At 33.9% G+C, this 21,473-nt stretch overlaps 4 protein-coding genes across 6 annotated transcripts; all 4 read right to left on the bottom strand.

Annotated features, from left to right (window-relative positions):
* Nucleotides 1-589: 589 nt before the first annotated feature.
* On the bottom strand, nt 590-2,928 carry LOC106349379 (traB domain-containing protein). Its single transcript, XM_013789332.2, has 9 exons — nt 2,513-2,928; nt 2,351-2,398; nt 2,197-2,256; nt 1,791-1,874; nt 1,607-1,711; nt 1,370-1,483; nt 1,170-1,270; nt 970-1,081; nt 590-885 (listed from the first exon to the last, which is right to left on the bottom strand). The coding sequence occupies exons 1-9, from the start codon at nt 2,852-2,854 to the stop codon at nt 757-759; spliced, it is 1,095 nt and encodes a 364-aa protein (XP_013644786.2). The 5' UTR covers nt 2,855-2,928; the 3' UTR covers nt 590-756.
* Nucleotides 2,929-3,620: 692 nt separating this feature from the next.
* On the bottom strand, nt 3,621-7,331 carry LOC125577206. Its single transcript, XM_048738338.1, has 5 exons — nt 6,599-7,331; nt 5,382-5,793; nt 5,046-5,282; nt 4,642-4,944; nt 3,621-3,931 (listed from the first exon to the last, which is right to left on the bottom strand). The coding sequence occupies exons 1-5, from the start codon at nt 7,000-7,002 to the stop codon at nt 3,812-3,814; spliced, it is 1,476 nt and encodes a 491-aa protein (XP_048594295.1). The 5' UTR covers nt 7,003-7,331; the 3' UTR covers nt 3,621-3,811.
* Nucleotides 7,332-8,841: 1,510 nt separating this feature from the next.
* Nucleotides 8,842-13,987, bottom strand: LOC125577207. The gene is made up of 5 exons (XM_048738339.1): nt 12,379-13,987; nt 11,632-12,043; nt 11,075-11,311; nt 10,672-10,974; nt 8,842-9,217 (listed from the first exon to the last, which is right to left on the bottom strand). Exons 1-5 carry the CDS (start codon nt 12,780-12,782, stop codon nt 9,098-9,100), a joined length of 1,476 nt encoding a protein of 491 aa, XP_048594296.1. The 5' UTR covers nt 12,783-13,987; the 3' UTR covers nt 8,842-9,097.
* Nucleotides 13,988-15,429: 1,442 nt separating this feature from the next.
* LOC111198499 (type IV inositol polyphosphate 5-phosphatase 6) lies at nt 15,430-19,874 on the bottom strand. Of its 3 annotated transcripts, XM_048738336.1 has the most exons (14): nt 19,264-19,868; nt 19,038-19,128; nt 18,785-18,856; nt 18,621-18,708; nt 18,391-18,495; nt 17,550-18,318; nt 17,274-17,467; nt 17,079-17,187; nt 16,855-17,003; nt 16,547-16,782; nt 16,319-16,422; nt 16,013-16,085; nt 15,782-15,930; nt 15,430-15,660 (listed from the first exon to the last, which is right to left on the bottom strand). In XM_048738336.1, the coding sequence occupies exons 1-10, from the start codon at nt 19,291-19,293 to the stop codon at nt 16,560-16,562; spliced, it is 1,830 nt and encodes a 609-aa protein (XP_048594293.1). In that variant the 5' UTR covers nt 19,294-19,868; the 3' UTR covers nt 15,430-15,660; nt 15,782-15,930; nt 16,013-16,085; nt 16,319-16,422; nt 16,547-16,559. The 3 variants fall into 3 exon arrangements, with proteins under 3 accessions (XP_048594293.1, XP_048594292.1, XP_048594294.1); XM_048738335.1 differs by lacking the exon at nt 16,319-16,422 and having other exon boundaries at nt 19,264-19,874; XM_048738337.1 differs by lacking the exon at nt 16,319-16,422 and having other exon boundaries at nt 18,785-18,853.
* Nucleotides 19,875-21,473: the final 1,599 nt, after the last annotated feature.

Here is a 21,473-nt window from a genome sequence, read left to right as displayed (position 1 = left end):
ATAATACCTAGTTTGTCATGTGTGTTACACACGTTCGTATTCTTCGCCGGCATCATCTTTTTTTTCTTCTCTTCCATCATTTTCTCGAACTCTATCGTCATTTACTTATTGAACGTATTACAAAAGTTGATCTTTCAGCTAAACGATCATTTAGAAAGTCATTTGCACGGTTCTGAATAATATGAGAGAACACTAACAACTTATACGGCTACACGTACAAATACTAATTATGATCATGCACAAATATGTTCAAATGTTGATAAATACAAACAAATTTATTTGTTATATGTATTTCTATCAGGGGATAAGGTAGCGATTATTTATAGATAACAATTTCATAATTTGATACGCAAATAACACCAACATGAGCCATGTAAATGACGCATCTGCATAATCATTTAAGATCCAAAAACAGTTTTGATGTTTTTAGTCAACTCATATACAAACAAGACTGGCCCAAAAGGGATGCTTTTCCAGTATTAATGCCTCGGTAGTTTTAGGTATTTACGAAAGTACCAAAAATCTTTCTTTATTAACTACATTCCACCAAAATTTTGATTAGAGTGTTGGGAGTTTAAAGTATGTAAACTAATCTTCAATAACAAAAAGCTTTATTACCATGAAAAGTTTCAATCAACCGACATACAAAAGTAAAAGAGAAAAAGAAAGAAAGCATAACGACTGTATAATGTTGTTGAGTTTGTGTGGTTTTCTTTTGAATGGCTCAGGAGAATGAAGAGAGAAAAAAACTCGTTTTCACCTTCTTCTTGCAAGAAGTATACCAGTAACTATAGCTGTCCCTGTAACTGCAATCGCCACTGATGATATTATCCTCTTCACTGTAAATACCGAGTCGTCGCTCGGTATCTCCATTAGATCTTTCATCTGCACAGTTCCATGAAAAAAATAAAAATACTGTAAGCTCCTTAATTCAGAGATTGATAACGACAAGTTTCACAACAAACAAACCGTTATAGGTTGCTGCCAATTCTTCTTGATTCCATTAATATGCCCTCTGCCGATTACTGCCACAACCGAACTGTGCTCACTTGCAACTCTCAGCAAAGAAGATGCCATGTACCTGAAATTTTCATTCAGATGATGAACCATAATAAGCCAAGCTTAACGAATATGATAATCAACATAGAGAGGGATTAGAGAAGACTAACTGGTCTCGCTCATGCACAAGTGTATCCATGAGAGATGGAAACTCCTTGCTCATTTCTTGAATCACCAAAGTCAGCATATCCACATTGTCCATCTCTTTCAACTGAAAGTGACCATAGACAGAGAGATATCCAGAATCAAGATACTAGTTACGATGAGTCGCACTGAATTGTATATACAAAATGTATACAGTAAGACTTACCATTTTGTCGAGTTCTTCAGCGCTCGGTAAGAAGACAGCTTGAAACAGCAAGGAGTATAGGAACTTTACCTTGTGCCACAGAGGCATCTTCGCCCATGTTCTTTTTAACGTGATCTGCTTCGGAAAAAAAGTATTAAAAATCAAATGAATAATAGTATACGGGAACTATATTAGAAGATGCAACTATAACATAACAATAAAGAATGCTTTGAAACTGTCTGTGGAAGAACGTATCACCTGTACAGGACGATCGCCAAGTATCACCTTGCCGCCATATTTAAGGGCCTCTTCGTATGCCACACGAAACTCAGCTCCAGGAAGAACCTCGAGCTGACTGGCGATCTAACAAAAGGACAGGATGTAAATTTTTGGTTCAGAAAGTTAAAGCTTCAAAAAAAAAAAATTGATAAATGAAACTTGCCTTTGCAAGAAACCATCCATAAAGTATACCGAACGTGTTCTGTTTCTGCTTCCAGCTTTCTATCATGTCCGACATGGTTGGAATCTAGAGAAGCAAAAACATAACACCATTTCAGAATAAGCAATAGTCATAGAAGAGGTAGAATCATGTACAAGTAGATCGATCTCTGATGTATATAATCAACAAAGCATAAGCATATAAACAAATGAAATACATTCTATAGGCAAACTCTTTTCCATCTGACAACCCAAAGCTCATGCATCATTTGAAAGAAAGGAATCTATTGCATTTCTCTTTATTTTTCACCAAAAGAAACAGCGATGCACATTCTTTTCCGGAATCTCACACAATGATACATGACCATAACATGCGAAAAGCAAACCAAAAGAGGAAGGAAGAAGCAAACCTTCAAAGCCTGAGGTTTGAGAATAGACAAACGGCTTGAACACAACTCCACGAACACAGCCTATTAATCATCAGCCACTTGCTTAGACCAAAACATTCATAAACACAAAGATATCAAACTTAAATTCTCGGTGAACACTTAAATAGAGACAAACCTCTGGTTTCAAAATGCTGATCACTGCTTGAACTTCTCGACAAGATTCCTATAACAAACAAACAAACAAAAACCAAAGAGCTAAGCTGAGTTCAACTTCACATGCAATTCAAAAAATCTCCAAGACATCTCCTTTCCGCAAAACGAAGCCGAAAGAGAATACCTTTGAGACATGAGCAGTCCCGATCAGATACACATCGCAAGATCCACTTCCCCCTGTGGACTCGCACGTCAGCATCACAACGCTTTTCGCCAATTCCTCCGGCAGCTCCGCCTTCGTCGCCTCCGATGAGCCCTCGCCTTCATCCGCCACACCTTCGATTCCATCGCCGCCGCTAACGACGGAATCGGAGTCTTTGTATTCTTCCTCTTCCTCGACAGCGTCCTCCTTCTCCACATTCACTATGCTGTCGCTTAGCGAGATGTCGCCGGTGAGCCTGGAGTCTTCTTCGATGTGAACGAAGTCCTCGCCGCCGGAGTGAACAACCTCCGGCTCCGTCGACATCGGAAGAGGCAATGGTGGTTACTAGTAAAGTCGTCTAATACCTGAGAGATGAGCCTAAGGTAACGCTTAGCTTTTATTTAATATTATTGTATACTATATAGTTCCGTTTCCTTAAATTAAATACTTAATTAACGCTGATTACATGATTTAATCCGTAATATTGATTTGACCCTTTTTAATGTTTAAACGCTAGTTTTTAGTGGGCTACAACTTTAAAAAGTAGTGTAAGCCCAGTATGAATCTATAAAAATGGAGAAAAGGTGATGGAAGCCCGTTATTAATACAAAATTTTCACTAAGAAAAAATATGATTGTACATATAGAGGAACTGTCAAACATTAATTATTGTATAATAGTTTAGTATAAAATGTGAATCAACATAAGAATAATAGAATTTTTTATCAAAAAATTGTTGATGTAATAGTAAAATAGTAAATTAATGTAAAAAAACTTGAAAAGACTAAAACAACATGTTGGATTCTTATCTTGTAATAGACGTAAAACATTAGTCTTACAAAATCATAATAAATCAGTGTTAAAAAAAATACAAAGTTATAAATTAGGAGAAAATAATTAAAATAATAATTTCTAACATTTATTTGTCGAAATGTTTTCTTCACTCATTCTTCTCCTACCATTCAAATCTCTTTCGCTACCATTCTTTGTAAAGACCTATAAGTTTTGACCATCATACTTTAATTTATTGTTGCACACTCAAAGATTATCCATCCAAAATAATATTTTAGCATATTGTTACGGCCGGTGAATAATCAAAAATGGTTCACTACAAATCTCAAAAGTTGAAAAGCAACAACCTGAGTCACAGTTTAATAAGTATATAGTATACAAAAATGAAGAATAACTAAAAACATGTATATGGCAACGACATATGTTAAATTTGGATAGCAAATGTAACAAACAAAAAGAAGGTATTAACAGCGTATTAGTTACGTTGCTACTAGGGATGTATATAGATTAACTCATCCTCTTTGCACTCTCGAATTCCAATGTCCAATACTTTTCCACCATTGGAAGAAGTTGGTAATATATCACAACACTGTCTTCTCGGAGCCTTCAACTACCACATCCAGAAAAGGTTAGCTAAGATCAATAAGCTTAATATAACAAGAAAAAGGTATACTTTTACGTAATCCTAGTATTTTTAGTGTTATTATAAAATTTAAAATATATCTATTTTCAATATTTCAGTTTTACTCATTTAAATTTCAGTATTATTTCAAGCTTGATTCTCAAAGTTCATTCCAGATCAATACTGAAATGGATTTTTTTGAATTTTTTTACCAACTACTTACTCATTTAAATTTCAGTATTATTTCAAGCTTAATTCTCAAAGTTCATTCCAGATCAATACTGAAATGGATTTTTTGAATTTTTTTACCAACTACTAAAATTACATATAAATATGCGAACTCATGTCAAACTTATCTGAATTATATTGAAGTTTAATTTCTTGCAATTGGAAACATCTTAATGTATTTCCAAACATTTGTCTCTTAGAAAAAAAAAAGTTCCAGGCATTTATCTTTGCACTTCTTGTAAATAATATGTGACATTCCTAGTTTTGTGGGTACCTAATTCTAGAGTAAAAGGGATAAGTATTTCTAGGGAAAAAATAGTACTTGACATTTCAACAAATCACAACTAATCTAGCAAATGATTTTCACATATGACCAAAACTTCAATATTTATCCTATTATCCACATAGAAACACACTATCTTTAATCCAAAACCAAATTCACAAAACTAAGACAAAGTAGATTGACTTACTTGTCTGATATCCGGATCCAACCTTGCTGAAAACACTCTAACCTCTTCGATTTTTCGAGGAGATGAAATGGGATCGTACGTGCAATTCTGGTAAGCTTGCTTATACACACTTTTAATAGTTCCATCACCAGGAGAAGAAGAAACATGTTCCATGAAGAAGGTGACAGGTCTTTGGCATGGATCAGGATGAACATCTCTTGTTTTGAATGTGTACACACTTGCCAAACCGCCAGAATTTTTCCATGGTCGAAACGTTTTTTGTGTTCTCAAAACATCCCGCAGAAATAAATGCCTAGTCTCAATCTAACATTAGAGGGTAACAAATATAATTTGATTTAATAATCTTAAGTTATACTACATGTCATGCAAACTCATGTATATATTTAGGGCAAAACGATATTAACCTGAACAGCATAGCCCCAGGAGACAGAGATGGTCCAAGAGTGCCAACGGTCGTAGCAAACGGATAGTTGAAATATACGGAGAGGATCAAGTTCCACGGCGGAGAAGAGGTGGCGGACGGCGGAGAAAGTGGTTGAGTTTGGGAAAATGGGATCAATGTGGGCCATGTGGTGTAGAGACACCAACGGTCTCGTTGAATGTGATGTCAGTATTCCCAATGCATTTCCTCTCACATCAAACTGATTACATAAAAAACGGATACATTACTATTATGCAAAAATTAATCAATATTATGCAAAAAATAATTACTATTTAATTTTTTATTTTTTTTAGAAAACCTGATGGAAGCCAGGCTCATGAGACAATCCAACTCCAAGTTCAAGCATACAAGCATGAACCCTAGAGTCTCCTCCGTACAAATGTGGATACCTTTCGATACACGAATCAAAATTTTTAGCTAAAACGTCAGCCAACGAGCTGCTTATAGCGATCCCTCCACCACCAAATGCCATGTCGTGTCCGAACAATGAGTTCTGGTGATAAATCTCTGAGCTTGCTCCAATGTAATACCATGATGTGTGGTCGTATTTGGAGAGCGTTTTTGCTAGGTTTTCATGGATGAATATTGTGTCGTCGTCTCCAAATACATACCATCTTACTTCTTCTGAGGAGGTATTAAACATCCTTACGGTTTCTAACACGCACCGCGCGATCCTAATCGCGTTTCTATCTCCTTTTCTCCAAGTGTATCTGTTTTGCAATAATCAGTATTTCAATAATATAGCTATACTCTGTTTAGAAAGTTAGAATCAGGGGAATAAAATCGGAATATTAATTAATCTATTAATTGTATATTTTAAAGTTTTTTTAAACATAAAGCCATCGATGTTTATTTAAAAAAAAATCAAGCTTAACAAAAATATTTTCTTTTTCAGACGAAAAAGGTTTATGAAGAGCTCTTGAAAAGGGTTTATGAAGAGTTCTTGAATGGTAAAGAGACTTGAACTATACACACATTAAAAAAAAAAAAAAACTAAACACGACTTTTTACAGTGGATTAAAATTATACTTGTAAATTTCAGAAAAAAATTATAATTTTGAGAATTTCTCATTAATTTTTAGCATGCCTAGATATAGGCGCAAACACAATAACATTTAGGTCGAGATTAGAAAATTTGATTTGACTCTCTAATCAAGTTGAAATTTGTATTTATTTAGTTTAAACAATAACTTTAGATATATATATATATAATTAATTAATTAATTAATACGTCTTTTTGAAATACAGTGAATTTAAATTAATGCTATTTTATATGATTTTTAGTTTTTACTAGCTAATAGAATATCTATTGATGAAAATTACGGAAAATAAAATATCATGAATGCAATGAAATTAAATGAAATGTTTTAGAAGGTATTGGCGTCACGACGGGAATAAAGACCCCTTAAATAAAATGAAAAGGTATGAATTGTACATGCTTTCAAAAAATGATGATACTAATGGTTTTCTTTCTTTTTTTTTTTTTTGTAAAAAACTAATGGTTTTCTTAGTTACCTGAACCGTGATGTATCTTCGGAAACACAAATCGGAGGAAGGAGATGAGAATCTGTGTCGTTCACCAAAGACGTCAAGGGACGGTCAACAAAGACGCATCCTCTCATTCTCTGAGCATCCCACCAAAGCCTAACATACTCTCTACGTGCAGGCCACGACTTAATGCTCGATCCGATCCCAAAGACTATGTGATCGATCTCTGTTGGGCTCTGAGATTGATCTTGAGAAGATAAGAAGTAGGCATCGATAGTGTCTTTAGATTGAAACCTAGATAACGAGACGAGAAGGTAGACCAAGGAAGCAAAAACAGAAAGTAGTACGCAATTTATCATACGGCTCGAGATAGTTGAAGAAGAAGATGAAGAATGAGTTTTCGATGTGCGTTGAAAGAGACACATCTCCATAGGGGTCGAAAGAGAAAAAAAAATATCTGAAGAATGATAAATTTTGGTCTATTGCCTTTATATATAAATAAATAGAAGGAAAGATCTCAAAATGAGTTATGGTACGAAGGTGGCTATATTAAAATGGTGGTCACGGTGGCTATACGCGACACTGGAGTCTTAATGGATATAAAAATGGTTCATATCAATGTATGGAATAAATGTGGCCTAACTAGTTGTGATTCGGCACGTAAGCTAATAAGGCGTAGAGACAAAGAAGGCTTAATTGTTGGATTATTTTTTCTATTTTTACTTAATATAGGAATTTTAATTTGAGTGTTGGAGTCGTTTTGGAGTCGTACGTACTCGAGTTACTTGTTTTGTTTATCGACTTAACAATTTCTCAATTTGAAGTAGTATACATCTTAATGAATTACTGACTCAACCTATATCATTTCTGGTCTCAATAAATCCAATTGCATGCCTTTTTTTACGGTAGTGAAGATGTTTTTTTCGGTTAGATTGATGATGATATATTAAATTATTAGGTATTCGTTGACAAAATTAAATTATATATATAGATGTTCAGTAAATGTGTAAGTAGATCTCGTTTTTAATTTGAACTGTGCTGGTTTTCTTTGTTTTTAAAATGCTTTCTTGTTATCATATAAGATTATACATTAAAATATCGACAAGCGACGAAACATGCAACGTTTGGTAACGTAAATTCTGCTGCCTTCAACATGTGCTGTGTCACAAGATCCGAACCATATGGAATATTTATATATTTTTCGACACGAAATAGTTGAACTTTGTTTCGTGAAAAAAAAATGACTAAAGAACTTCTTGAAAGATTTGTTCAAAAAAAAAAAGAACTTCTTGAAAGAAAAATTTGGAATGACATGACTCTGCAAAAAAGGTGGTTAGTTAGTGTTTAGATATAAAACTTTAAAAATATTTGCCATTCATTCGGACATTACAACGCAAAGTCTCTGCAGACTGCATCCAAAAGAGAAACTTCCTCCTGTATAAGGGATTTGGGTCGAAAGGAAAATGAAGACATGGGCTTTTAAGCAAACAGAAGATTGGTGAATTGGGCAAACAAAAGAAGAATCAAAGCCTACAGAAAACAGAACTTAAAGAGTTTTTTTTTGCTTATTACCAGAATTTAAGGAATGGCTGATCATATGATGCAACAATCTTTTTCTAAAAATTCTTACAAATCTCTTTTAAGGAATGGCTGATCATATATGGCGTTTCATTTGGTGCAAATTGCTAACTATGTGGGTATAGAGGAATTTATATAGCATAGTAATGTTTCTATTTGTATTTTTCTAAAATAAGGGGTTATCTTTTCTTATTTTCCTAGTTAAAGTACTAAATGAGATTATAAAAACTAGCTACCCTTTGTAAAACAACACTTTCTTTCCCTTGTTTTATTCGATTGTTAATGTGTTCTATTTACAGTAATTCTCTTGGGAAAATCACAGCTTATCATTGTCTGTAAAATTAATCATATGGCTCCCAATTTCACAAGAATCTTCATTTTAATAAAACATTGATAAGCGTTGCTCTGAATGTGATCAACAAAAGCAGGAAGAAGACAAAGCATGAGGAAACAGGATAAAGACAAAGCATTATCGAAATGTTTTCTTCACTAATCCTATAATTTGTTAGCCACACTTTAGATGAATATTCTATAATTTATTTGTCGAAATGTTTTCTTCACTGAATCTTGTCCTACCATTCAAATCTCTTTCTCTACCATTCTTTGTAAAGACCTATAAGTTTTGACCACTGCCCACTGACCCTATATATTTACCATCATACTTTAATTTATTGTTGCACACTCAAAGATTATCCATCCAAAAAAATATTTTAGCATATTGTTACGGCCGATGAATAATCAAAAATGGTTTACAAATCTCAAAAGTTGAAAAGCAACAAGCTGAGACACGGTTTAATAAGTACTATATAGTATACAAAAATGAAGAATAACTTCTTACCAAAAAAAAGAAGAATAACTAAACCTATATGGCAACGACATATGTTAAATTTGGATTGCAAATGTAACAAACAAAAAGAGGTTATTAATAGCGTATTAGTTACGTTGCTACTAGGGATGTATATAGATGAACTCATCCTCTTTGCACTCTCGAATTCTAATTTCCAATACTTTTCCACCATTGGAAGAAGTTGGTAATATATCACAACACTGTCTTCTCGGAGCCTTCAACTACCACATCCAGAAAAGGTTAGTTACGATCAATAAGCTTAATATAAAAAGAAAAAGGTAACACTTTTACGAAATAGTATTTTTACGGTGTGATTATAAAATTTAAAATATATCTATTTTGAATATTTCAGTTTTACTCATTTAAATTTCAGTATTATTTTAAGCTTAATTCTCAAAGTTCATTCCAGATCAATATTGAAATGGATTTTTTGAATTTTTTTACCAACAACTTAAGTTACATTACATATAAATATGCGAACTGATGTCAAACTTATCTGAATTATATTGAAGTTTTCTTGCAATTTGAAACATCTTTATGTATTTTCAAGCATTTATCTCTTAGGGAAAAAAAAACTTTTTTTCCGGGCATTTATCTTGCACTTCTTGTAAATAAGAGTAATTCTTGGGTTCACCTAGCTAGGTTCACCAACCAATAGTGTTTGAGTATTTGATATTTGATATCTTTTAAAAAAGGAAACAACATTAAATTTCCAAATAAGATTATTTTTTTAAAATAAAACAATAAAAGTACATAAAAATAATTACAAAAAATAAATAAATAAATATTTTTAAGTATTCAGCAAAATACTAAACCCTATATCCTAAATCTTAAACCCTAAACCTTAAACCTTAAACTTTGGATAAACTCTAAACGTTTGAAAATCCTAAACCCTAAATCATACATTAAAAACTAAATTTTAATAACACTAAACCCTAAATCCTAATCACTAAACCCTAAACCCTTGGGTAAACCCTGAACCCTTGGATAAATCATAAACTGTAAATCAAAAATATTTAAAATTAAACTCTAGAGATTATGATTTATCCAAGGGTTCAGGGTTTACCCAAGGGTTTAGGGTTTACCCAAGGGTTTAGGGTTTAGTGATTAGAATTTAGGGTTTAGTGTTATTAAAATTTAGTTTTTAATGTATGATTTAGGGTTTAGGATTTTTAAACGTTTAGAGTTTATCCAAAGTTTAAGGTTTAGGGTTTAAGATTTAGGGTATAGGGTTTAGTATTTTGCTGAAGACTTAAAAATATTTATTTATTTTTTTTTGTAACTATTTTTATGTATTTTTATTGTTTTATTTTAAAAAGATAATCTTATTTGGAAATTTAATGTTGTTTCCTTTTTTAAAAGATATCAAATATCAAATACTCAAATACTATTGGTTGGTGAACCTATAGGTTCACCCTAGGGGGTGAACCCAAGAATTACTCTGTAAATAATATGTGACATTCCTAGTTTTGTTGGTACCTAATTCTAGAGTAAAAGGGATAAGTATTTCTAGGGAGAATTTCAGTAATTGACATTTCAACAAATCACTACTAATCTAGCAAATGATTTTCACTGATGATAAAACTTCATTATTTATCCTATTATCCACATAGATACACAATATCTTTAATCCAAAACCAAATTCACAAAACTAAGAAAAAGTAGATTGACTTACTTGTCTGATATCCGGATCCAACCTTGTTGAAAACACTCTAACCTCTTCGATTTTTCGAGGAGATGAAATGGGATCGTACGTACAATTCTGGGAAGCTTGCTTATACACACTTTTAATAGTTCCATCACCAGGAGAAGAAGAAACATGTTCCATGAAGAAAGTGGCAGGTCTTTGGCATGGATCAGGATGAACATCTCTTGTGTTGAAGGTGTACACTCTTGCCAACCCGCCGTAATTTATCCATGTTCGAAACGTTTTTTGTGTTCGCAAAACATCCCCTAGAAATAAATGCCTACTCTCAATCTAATTTTAGGGACAACCAAAAAATTATTTTAAATTAATAACCTTAAGTTACATGTCATGCAGAATCATGTATATAGATAGGGCACAAAACGATATTAACCTGAACAGCATAGCCCCAGGAGACAGAGATGGTCCAAGAATGCCAACGGTCGTAGCAAACGGAGACTTGAAATATACGGAGAGGATCAAGTTCTACGGCGGAGAAGAGGTGGCTGACGGCCGAGAATGTAGTTGAGTTTGGGAAAATTGGATCAATGTGGGCCATGTGGTGTAGAGACACCAACGGTCTCGTTGAATGTGATGTTAATATTCCCAAGGCATTTCCTCTTACATCAAACTGATTAATTTTTTTTAAACAACAAAATTTAATCAATATTTTGCAAAAGATAATCTTAATTTTAATACTCTTTCAGTTTCACAAAGATAATTTTTTTAATATTTATACACATTAAAAAACACATTAAATCATTATAATAAATGTATTATTTTCTGTAATTTTTAATTTTTAATAATTTTTAACTAATAATTTAATAAATTCAATTAATTTTCTTGAACATCACAATTGTTTCATAGAAAATTCAAAAATTTATTTTTGTGAAATAATCTTTTTTCTAAAATATTTAACTTAACGAAAGAGGAAATAAATTTTTAGTAAACCTGATGGAAGCCAGGCTCATGAGACAATCCAACTCCAAGCTCAAGCATACAAGCATGAACCCTAGAGTCTCCTCCGTACAAATGTGGATACCTTTCGATACATGAATCGAAAACTTTAGCTAAAACGTTAGCCAACGAGCTGCTTATAGCGATCCCTCCACCGCCAAATGCCATGTCGTGTCCGAACAACGAGTTCTGGTAATAAATCTCTGAGCTTGCTCCTATGTAATACCATGATGTGTGGCTGTATTTGGAGAGCGTTCTTACGAGGTTTTCAGGGATGAATATAGTGTCGTCGTCTCCAAATACGTACCATCTTACTTCCTCTGAGGAGGTATTAAACATCCTTACAGTTTCTATCACGCACCGAGCGATCCTAATCGCGCTTCTGTCACCGTTTGTCCAAGTGTATCTGTTGGGCAATGATCAATATATATTTCAGTAGCCGATTCATTTTAGTTACTCTATCTCAAAATGTTAGAACCATCAAAGGAATAGGATAGGAATATATATTTTTCATTGTTTATATTTTCTAATTTTTGTGCTAAACCTGACACAACTTCAAGTAGTTACTATATTTCAAAAAGTTAGAGCGGTAAAGGGTCTTGAACCTGACACACAACTTTTAAGCACGGCGTTAAGTTAATGTTTTAAAATAATAAACCACAAATTATACCCTTTTTGATAGAATACAAATTATACCTGATTGTTAAATAATGATGACATATTAATGGTTTGCTTAGTTACCTGAACCGTGATGTATCTTCGGAAACACAGATCGGAGGAAGGAGAGGAGAATTTGTGTGGTTCACAAAAGACGGCAAGGGACGGTCAACAAAGACACACCCTCTCATTCTCTGAGCATCCCACCAAAGCTTAACATATTCTCTACGTGCAGGCCACGTCTTAATGCTCGATGCAATCCCAAAGACGATGTGATCGATCGCTGTTGGGCTCTGAGGTTGATCTTTAGAAGAGAAGACGTAGGCATTAATAGTTTCTTTAGATTGAAACAACGAGAGGGAGAGGAGAAGGTAGACCAAGAAAGTAAAAACAGAAAATAGTATGCAATATATCATACGGGTCGAGATAGTTGAAAAAGAAGATGAACAATGAGTTTTCGATGAGCGTTGAAAGAGACACATCTCCATAGGGGTCGAAAGAGAAAGAAAAAAAAATCTGAAGAATGATAAATTTTGGTCTATTACCTTTATATATATATAAATAAATTGATGGAAAGATCTCAAAATGAGTTATGGTACGAAGGTAGCCATATTAAAATGGTGGTCACGATGGCTATACGCGGCACGAGTCTTAATGGATATACAAATGGTTTATATCAATGTATGGAATGAATGTGGCCTATCTAGTTGTCATTTGGCACGTAAGCTAATAAGGCGTAGAGACAAAGAAGGCTTAATTGTTAGATTTTTTGTTCTATTTTTACTTAATATAGGAATTTTAATTTGAGTGTTGGAGTCGTTTGGACTCGTACGTACCTTACTTGTTTTCTTTCTCCACTTAACAAATTATCAATTTGAATAAGCTACGGTGCTATTGTCATGTGGTAAAGGTTCGATCCCCCTCTCCTCTAGCAATTATTTAGTTGCAAAAAAAAAAAATCTCAATTTGAAGTAGGTATTCATCTTGATGGATTATTGACTCATCAACCTATATCAATCTAATCATCCTAAATCTAGTTGCATACATTTTTACGGTAGTGAAGGCAGAGCCGGCCTTGATGGAAGCGGGAGAAGCCTCTGTTTCTGGCCGCCAGAATTTATGTATTTTACCGGTTACATTTTTGCAGACAAGTTTTAGTAGCATTAGTGGTTGAGTGGTCGATATATTTATAATAGACTGAGGATTCGATGCTCCTTTATATTTTTTTAAGAATAATTAAAATCAGTTACTATGCATAGGCCAGATTTTTATATATTGCTTCTAGCCATATAGTTGTCAAGACCGGTTCTGAGTGAAGTACGGAAGCGAGAGAAGCATGTGCTTCCGGCCGCCAGAATTTATGTATTTTACCGGTCACATTTTTGCAGACAAGTCTTAGTAGTATTAGTGGTTGAGTTGTCGCTATATTCATAACAGGTTGAGAGTTTGATACTCCTTTATAGTTTTTTTAAAAAATAATTAAAATCAGTTACTATGCATAGACCACATTTTTATATACTGCTTCTAGCCATATAGTTGTCAATCGGCTCTGAGTGAAGGTATTCTTTTCTGTTAGATTGATGATGATATATTAAGTCATTAGGTATTCGTTGATATTGTATAGATGTTAAGTAAATGTGTAAATAGATCTCATTCCTTTATTTGGGTTAAATGTTAAGATTACAGATCGAACTAGTTCCGTTGAGTTTGTTCTGTTTTTTTTTTTGTTTTAAAAAATGTTTTCTTGTTAGCATGTAAGATTACACATTAAAACATTAGAAGACAAAACATGCAACGTTTAGTAACGCAAATTTTGCTGCCTTCAACATGTGCAATGTCACAAGATCCGGACCATATGGAATATTTATATATATTTCCTCACGAAATAGTTGAACTTTGTTTCGCGAAAAAATGATTAAGGAACTTGAAATAAAAATTTGGAATGACATGAATCTGCAAAAGAAGTGGTTAGTTAGTGTTTAGATATAAAACCTTAAAAATATTTGCCAACATTCGGACATTACAACGCAGAGTCTCAAAAAGAGAAACTTCCTCTTGTTATTAAAAAGGATTTGGGTCAAAAGGAAAATGAAGACATAGGCTTTTATAAGCAAACAGAAGACTGATGAATTGGGCCAACAAAAGAAGAACCAACCCCCACAGAAAGCAGAGCATAAGAGTGTGTTTTTTTTTCTTCTTATTACCACAATTTAAGGAATGGTTTATCTTTTTTTGAATAAGTAAGAATACTAATCATATGATGCAACCATCTTTTTAACAAGTTCTTACAAATTTCTTTTAAGGAATGGCTGATCATATCTGGCGTTTCATTTGGTGCAAATTGCTAACTATGTGGGTAACAAGAGGAATCTAATATAGCATAGTAACAAGGGGTTTGTATTCGTATTTTTCTAAAATAAGGGCATATTTTTTTGTCACCCTTCGTAAAACAACACTTCATTTCTCTTGTTTTATTTGATTGTTAATGTTTGTGCTTTACAGTAATTATCTTGGAAAGACCACAGCTGATCATTGTCTGTGAAATTAATCATATGGCTCCCAATTTCACAAGAATCTTCGTTTTTAATAAAACATTGATAAGCGTTGCTGTGAATGTGATCAACAAAAGCTGGAAGAAGACAAAGCATGAGGAAACAGGATAAAGACAAAGCATGATTCACACAAAACATACTCTCTTCACTTTCAGGCTCTCTTTTTTTAGTTTTTAATCATTCCCTTCACATTAACTGGTCCCGTTTTTGTCTCTCACAGATAATGTGTTCTTAAAAGGTTATTTATATACACAAATCGAAATCTCGGTTTTTGAAAAAGTTCTTTAAGAATCTTTGAATTTGTTAGAATTTAGTGAAAACAACAAGTCATCTAAATTTCGCTTTAACTAAATCCTTTTTATTGAAAACTGAATCTATTATAGTTCTTCTTGAAATGAAAAAAAAAACATAGAAATCTCTATTTTATACTGTATTCCTTTCGATTACTGTTTTTGTTTTGTTTAGGGAGACAATGCTTTTGATTGTTTACTAAACTTGTATTTAAATGCAAGATTGATAATTAGTTTGTCTAGAAACCCAAACTTTTTTGCAGTCCAACGATCATTACAAGACGGCATCAAGCTCACTTTAACTTTTCGGCAATTTTCATAAAATAAAATGGAAATAATTTTCTTTTGTATTTTCCTAAACCTTATATAATAAACATTACAATATGATTACCGTAGGACACACTAGAATTGACTAAAAACAAAGAACATAAAACTTAATTTATCTTACTTGTGCTAGCTCAAAAGAATGAAAATTTTAAAAATGAACTTCTACTTGGCAGTTTCTGATTGAGTTAGTTGATTTCCTGCATAAAACAAAACACAAGTTGTGTAAAAAAGTGTGTACATTGCATTACCACTAAAAATAAAACAGTAACTAATTTCAAAGCAATGATAAAATTTATGGGTACCAACTCAAATTATTACCTTATAATGTAGCTGTAAATTTTCGGGCAAATCCACCAGAGTTAGCACAAACCATCAAAACTATGAACCGGATAGACCACAGAACCGCCGGTACGTGAAAATTGGTTAACCGAGGCCAAAATTACAAAACACTTTTCTACACCTACAAACTGGAAATTACACCAACCGGAAACCAATGAGTTAAAACTCAGACCGGAAAGTGAAAATGTAGTAGATTTTTTTTTGACAAACCTGTTTCCTTCGAGTTAAAGAGGCAATGCAATGTCTCCATCACTCTCAAAGATCCAAAAACACTTTTGTTCACCTGACAAAAGCCAATTCAATTCTACCATGAGTGAAAGAAAAAACTTTCATAATGGTTCTGTAATCCTACTTTAATCCGGTTCAAGAAATTTTAAATCTTTTAATGTCATAAAGACAAAAGACTTGATAGTATGAGCTTTCAATGTTTTTTGGTTCTCCTTATCCTAATCAATAGGTTGATCTTAAATGCTCAGACAAGGCAGTGGCTCATTCCTTGGTTGAGATTACACGCACCTATGCACATAAATGCAGATAATCATAGACTGGTCTCAACTCTATTTTGCATCTCAGGACCACACATACTTGTGGACTTCTTTAGTTCTGAACAGCTCATGTCACTGATACAAATGCCATTTTCATCTATTTATGTCCCAGTAATTGCTAGTTTGGTGAGTTGTAATTAAATCTAATTTTTTTTTAACTATTAACATTAGATGCAAAAGACAAGACAAGAAAAGTTACCGTGTGTTTAGTTCTAGAAGAAGCTGAGCTCGGTGTATCCACGGGAATAAGGAAAGAGCTCTTCAGCTTGGACCCTTGAAGCGGAGCAACTCATTGTTCTCTTTAACTTATTATGAGCTGACTCAACCTCTGCACAGAAAATGCCATAGACCGGTCTATGATCCGAGAACCTTGACTCTCCTCTTACATAAGATAACTGATGCAACCCTTCACCGTACCACAGTATCCTATCACACCTTTTCAAAAGAAAACAAACGTCAGATCATAATAGATTCATATACAAGATGTTATATTAGGTGGAAACTTACCAAGCAGGAGTGCGACGTTTCTCCTTGGGATGCAAGTCATCTCCAGAGTATCTATCTGAGTTCCTTGAGTACTTGTACGTTGGTGGGAAATAGATTTTTCCTTCGTTCCATCCTTTGAACACATGGCCTCGTTTCTGCTCTATCCTTAACTGCAAGTTAAACATGTTTTTGGATTAAGAACTTCTTCAGACCATTAGGATCAAAGTATGTTTTATAAAACTTACCTGGTCGTTTTCTAGCAAAGCTCTCCAGTTCTGCATCTCAACGAGTGCTTTAGCAGATCGATAAGTCAGTGCTATCCGGTAGTTCAGATCCCCAAGCCATATTACACGACTGGTAAAAAAGATATGATCAAGAAACTGTTAACAAAAAAAAACAAGAAACTGTTTCTTGAAGTATGAGATGTTAACACATCTTACTCATGCTGAAGTATATTCTCAGGGGACTTCTCATCCTCTGAGCTCTTCACGCGAGGAAACCTTGTTTTCTTAAGTATCTCCATGACATCAGAGTTTCTCTTCAGCTCATCACCTTCCTTCTGTCCTGAAGTCAAGTGAGTACAAACAAAGCAAAAGCTTGTTTGATGCAGCAACATGCTTATTGAGATTGATCCCTAAACAAAGAAACAAAGACATTATAAAACAAAAGTGACAAACAGAACACTGTGTAGTGTAATGAAAAGAACAATGTCTAACCTTATTCCCAAGATAGCCCATTAGTCCTCTCCCAACACAAGACACCTTCATGTTCTTCACATGTTCCCTTAGCTCGCTTTTCACCCAAATGGTCAAGAAGACACCAACCATCTGTTTGCTAGCAACTAAACAATACTGAGAAGTGTTCCACGGCATCCTATACCCGTTCTCGTTTGCTGTAGAGCCTGGCGAGTACAAGACAGTGCTTGGAGAGTCACCAGTAACATTATCATCATCAGAAGACCTTGAGAAGTCACTTGGCCGTGAGTAATCACTCGGTCTAGAGTAGTAATCACTTGGTCTATTAGAGTAATCACTCGGTCTTGAATAATCACTAGGTCTTCTTGAGTAATCACTAGGCCTTCTGGAGTAATCACTAGGCCTGTGACTGCTGCTGCTGCTGCTGCTACCGCGGAAACTCGGGTCAAAATCACTCGGCCTGTGGCTGAAGAAGACGCGGTCACAGACGCTGAAACGCCGGTCAAGACCTGGCTGAGAGACTGAAGGATCGTTCCATGTACTGCTTGGGGTTTGGAAAGAGCGTCTGTGGAAGAAGGTGGAGTTCTTCTGCCTTGTGGAGCCGGAGAAGTCAGCGTCAAGCTCTGCCATAGGGACAGGGAGAGGGGAAGGCGTGTGGTAGCCGCTGGCTCCGCTGGTGCCTGGTCGGTTGTTGAGCGTTTTGCGGATAAGAGAGAGCCATTTCTGAGCAGGTCCGTTGTCTTCAGCTCCAAGGACGTTGCCAGCATTAAGAGGAACTATCTCTTGGAACCTGAAACTCAAACTAAAAATGAGAAAAAAAGTTTGAGGAAAAGACTCAAATGATGTGTGTGGTGAAACATACCCTAGGACGTATATATCTGCAGGAGCTGATGAGTGAAGCCACTCATCAAGGTTTAAGTCAGAAGGAGGAGAGCGTCCAGCTACGTTCCAGGTTGCAGTAAAGATGCTGCTCATAAAGTAATCAACAACATGACTTTTAGTAACAATGGATCATAGTTATGACTTATGAGTGTTGAGCTTTTTTTTTTTTTTGGTAAAATGTTAAATATGAGTGAGTTTAAACATACATACCTATAGTTTTGGACATCAACAATCCTAGGATTCTCATAGTTCATTCTCCTTTGCCGAGCTTGCTGCTCCCAGTTCTTACTGAGCTTCTCTGTGAAACCCAAAAATCATCAGTAAAAAAAAAGATTTGATAAAATAATAAAAGTGGACTATATATATGTTTATACCAGTTTTGGTCTTCTTGATTGTGCTGGGAGCTTTCTCTGCTGAGAAGCTGCTTCTGTGCTCTACTTCAACTTCTTTAGTCAAATATCAGAAAACAAATGAGATTAAGATTATCTCAGAAGAGACAAGAAAATTGAAACATAATTCTCAAAGGAAAAAAAAACAAGAACAAACAAACAAAATTGGTTAAGGAAAGAAAGAGAGAGAGAGAGAGAGAGAGAGAGAGAGAGAGAGAGAGAGAGAGAGAGACTATACCAGCAGAAGGAGCAGGAACATCTGCTTGAAACTCCTCTGTTTTGCTTTTTATATTAAACCATTTCCTGACCATCTTCATTGACCAGGCCAGCTTCATTTCACAAAATCCAAAAGCAAAAATAAGGAATTTTTATGAATATCAATCTTGAAATTCCATCAAGATGGCCAAGACATAATAAAAGCAAGTCACAGATGCAAAGAAGACACAGAGAAAGAGAGTAGAAACCTTATTTGTCTTGGATTTGTCTTCTCTCATTGTTACTCCTTCTTTTGCTTCTTTTACCAGTGTGTGTGTGTGTGTGGTTCTACTTCAACAGAAACTCAACCCATCCATAATCAAAGCTAAAAATGTGGAAATGTTTCCCTAAAAGTTTGACTTCTGTATGAATCACTGCCAAAATTTGACTGGAGCTGTGGTTTTTTTTTCTCCCTATGGACCGGACAGAAACTTCAACAAGAGTAAGCTAGGAAAATAGAACCTAAGAGATGAGTTTATATTCTTAGACTCTCTTTTTTATCTCACAGGGACAAAGCAATGAACAAAATGGTGGGCTTTTGCTTTTTTTTTATTTTTTGGTTCTTGAGAGGAGGGGAGAGCGAGAGGGTACTTTAAAATAAGAGAAAGTGTTGAAGAGACACCAATTCTTGAAGAAGACAGAGGCAAGACAATGAGGAGAGCAGATTTTAGAGGGAGAAAGTAAAAGTGAATTTCTTACATAGAGAGAGAAAGAGAGTCAGTCAAGCTTCTTTTGTTTTGCTTCTGTGAGAGAGCTTCTTATTAGTCCTCATTGAAACGGCAAAGTAAAAGCAGCAGCGGATTTTGAACAAAATAAAGTGCAGAGAGCGAGAGACTAGTTTATTCTTTCTTCTAACTTTTATTTCTAATAATCATTAGGTATTATTGAATGTGTGTATTTTATTATTTTCAGAACTTTATAATCAGCTAATTTAATAAGACGTCTGGGAGATAACCATTGATTAGATTGCCAAAACGAAAATTTAATATTTGCAACGTCTTTCTAATTCAAAATCTGCATTAGTTATAATTTATTGTTTGTTGGAAATTTGCCAATAACATTTTATATATACTCTTACCACAATTTTATTTCCACCTCACTTTATCTCTTATATTTAACCTTAACCAAAAACTACGTAAAAATTCCTAGAAAACTCATTTTAAGATGTAGGATTCGAGCCATCTCAAAGAATATAAAATATTTGTTTAATTCTTTATACATATTCTAAAAGAAGAATAGACGCAAAAGATGGTTAAAATACTGAGTTTAAATTTAACTGAAAAAGGTAAAAAACTGTGGAATGACATAATCATTTATGTATTTGTAACTAATCTTGTAGAATTATATTAGAATACATGAATGTAAATCATGATAGTGGAATTCTATGATTGATATAAACATGCCGGGTGCTATTGTCAACTCTAGTAAAACATTTATCATCACATCTTGTAATAATACGATGAACAGAAAAGTCGAGACGTGTTTTTATCATAATTTTTTACCTAATAAGATGTGTTAAGTTCTTGCCCTAAAAAGAGTATCTACCAAGTGTCAGATAACAAAACATAACTGCTTAAAGATCAAATTAATTTAAAATAGTAACATTTGAAGCTTTACAAATTAAGTGATACTATTGGTGTTATTAATATTTTCAGAATGGGCCAAAAGCAACAGAAACTAGAGAGTATTTTACAATCTTCCACAGAGGTGCATGCGAAAATTGTGTATCGATGTTGACTGATAAAGCACGAAGAAAAGCATATAAAAATATAGGATAAAATTAATTTAGTAAAAGTTCATAATACTCCCTAAATTGGTAGATTAACCACTATAAAATCGTTATTCTCTAGAGAAATAGAGACAACAAAGGTTTCAAACCTCTTTGACATTCATCATATGTTAGTGTAGGATGCAAGTATGCTTTAAAATAGTATTGTCATATTTTTTAATTTTTCTGAAAATCTATGTATTAACCTCTACAAAAATATTGAGTTTTTCGGTAAATGTTCTGTATACTTATCATGGTATATGCACATCGTTTTAACTTTTTTATCAATTAATTTAGTAAAATTCATAATATTCTCTAAATTGGTGGACTAACCACTATAAAATCGATATTATCTAGAGAAACGGAGACAACAAAAGTTTCAAACCTCTTTTTATCATGTATTAGTGTAGGATGCAACTATGCATTAAAACAGTATTTTCATATTTTTGAATTTTTTTCAAAATCTATGTGTTAATCCCTACGAAAATATTGAGTTTTTCGGTAAATGCTCTATATACCTATGATCATTAGTGTTGTTTTAAATTTTATAAGCACATTATACATTTGTATTAATATATTCTTTTTCATGGTGCATGGGCATCGTTATAATTTTTATCAATTAATTTAATATAGCTTCATAAAACTCCATAA

This window comes from Brassica napus, chromosome A8 (assembly GCF_020379485.1).
Source record: "Brassica napus cultivar Da-Ae chromosome A8, Da-Ae, whole genome shotgun sequence".
NCBI lineage: Eukaryota > Viridiplantae > Streptophyta > Magnoliopsida > Brassicales > Brassicaceae > Brassica > Brassica napus.
The sequence above is the reverse complement of the archived record's forward strand: the minus strand, read 5'-3'. Positions and strand labels throughout refer to the sequence as shown.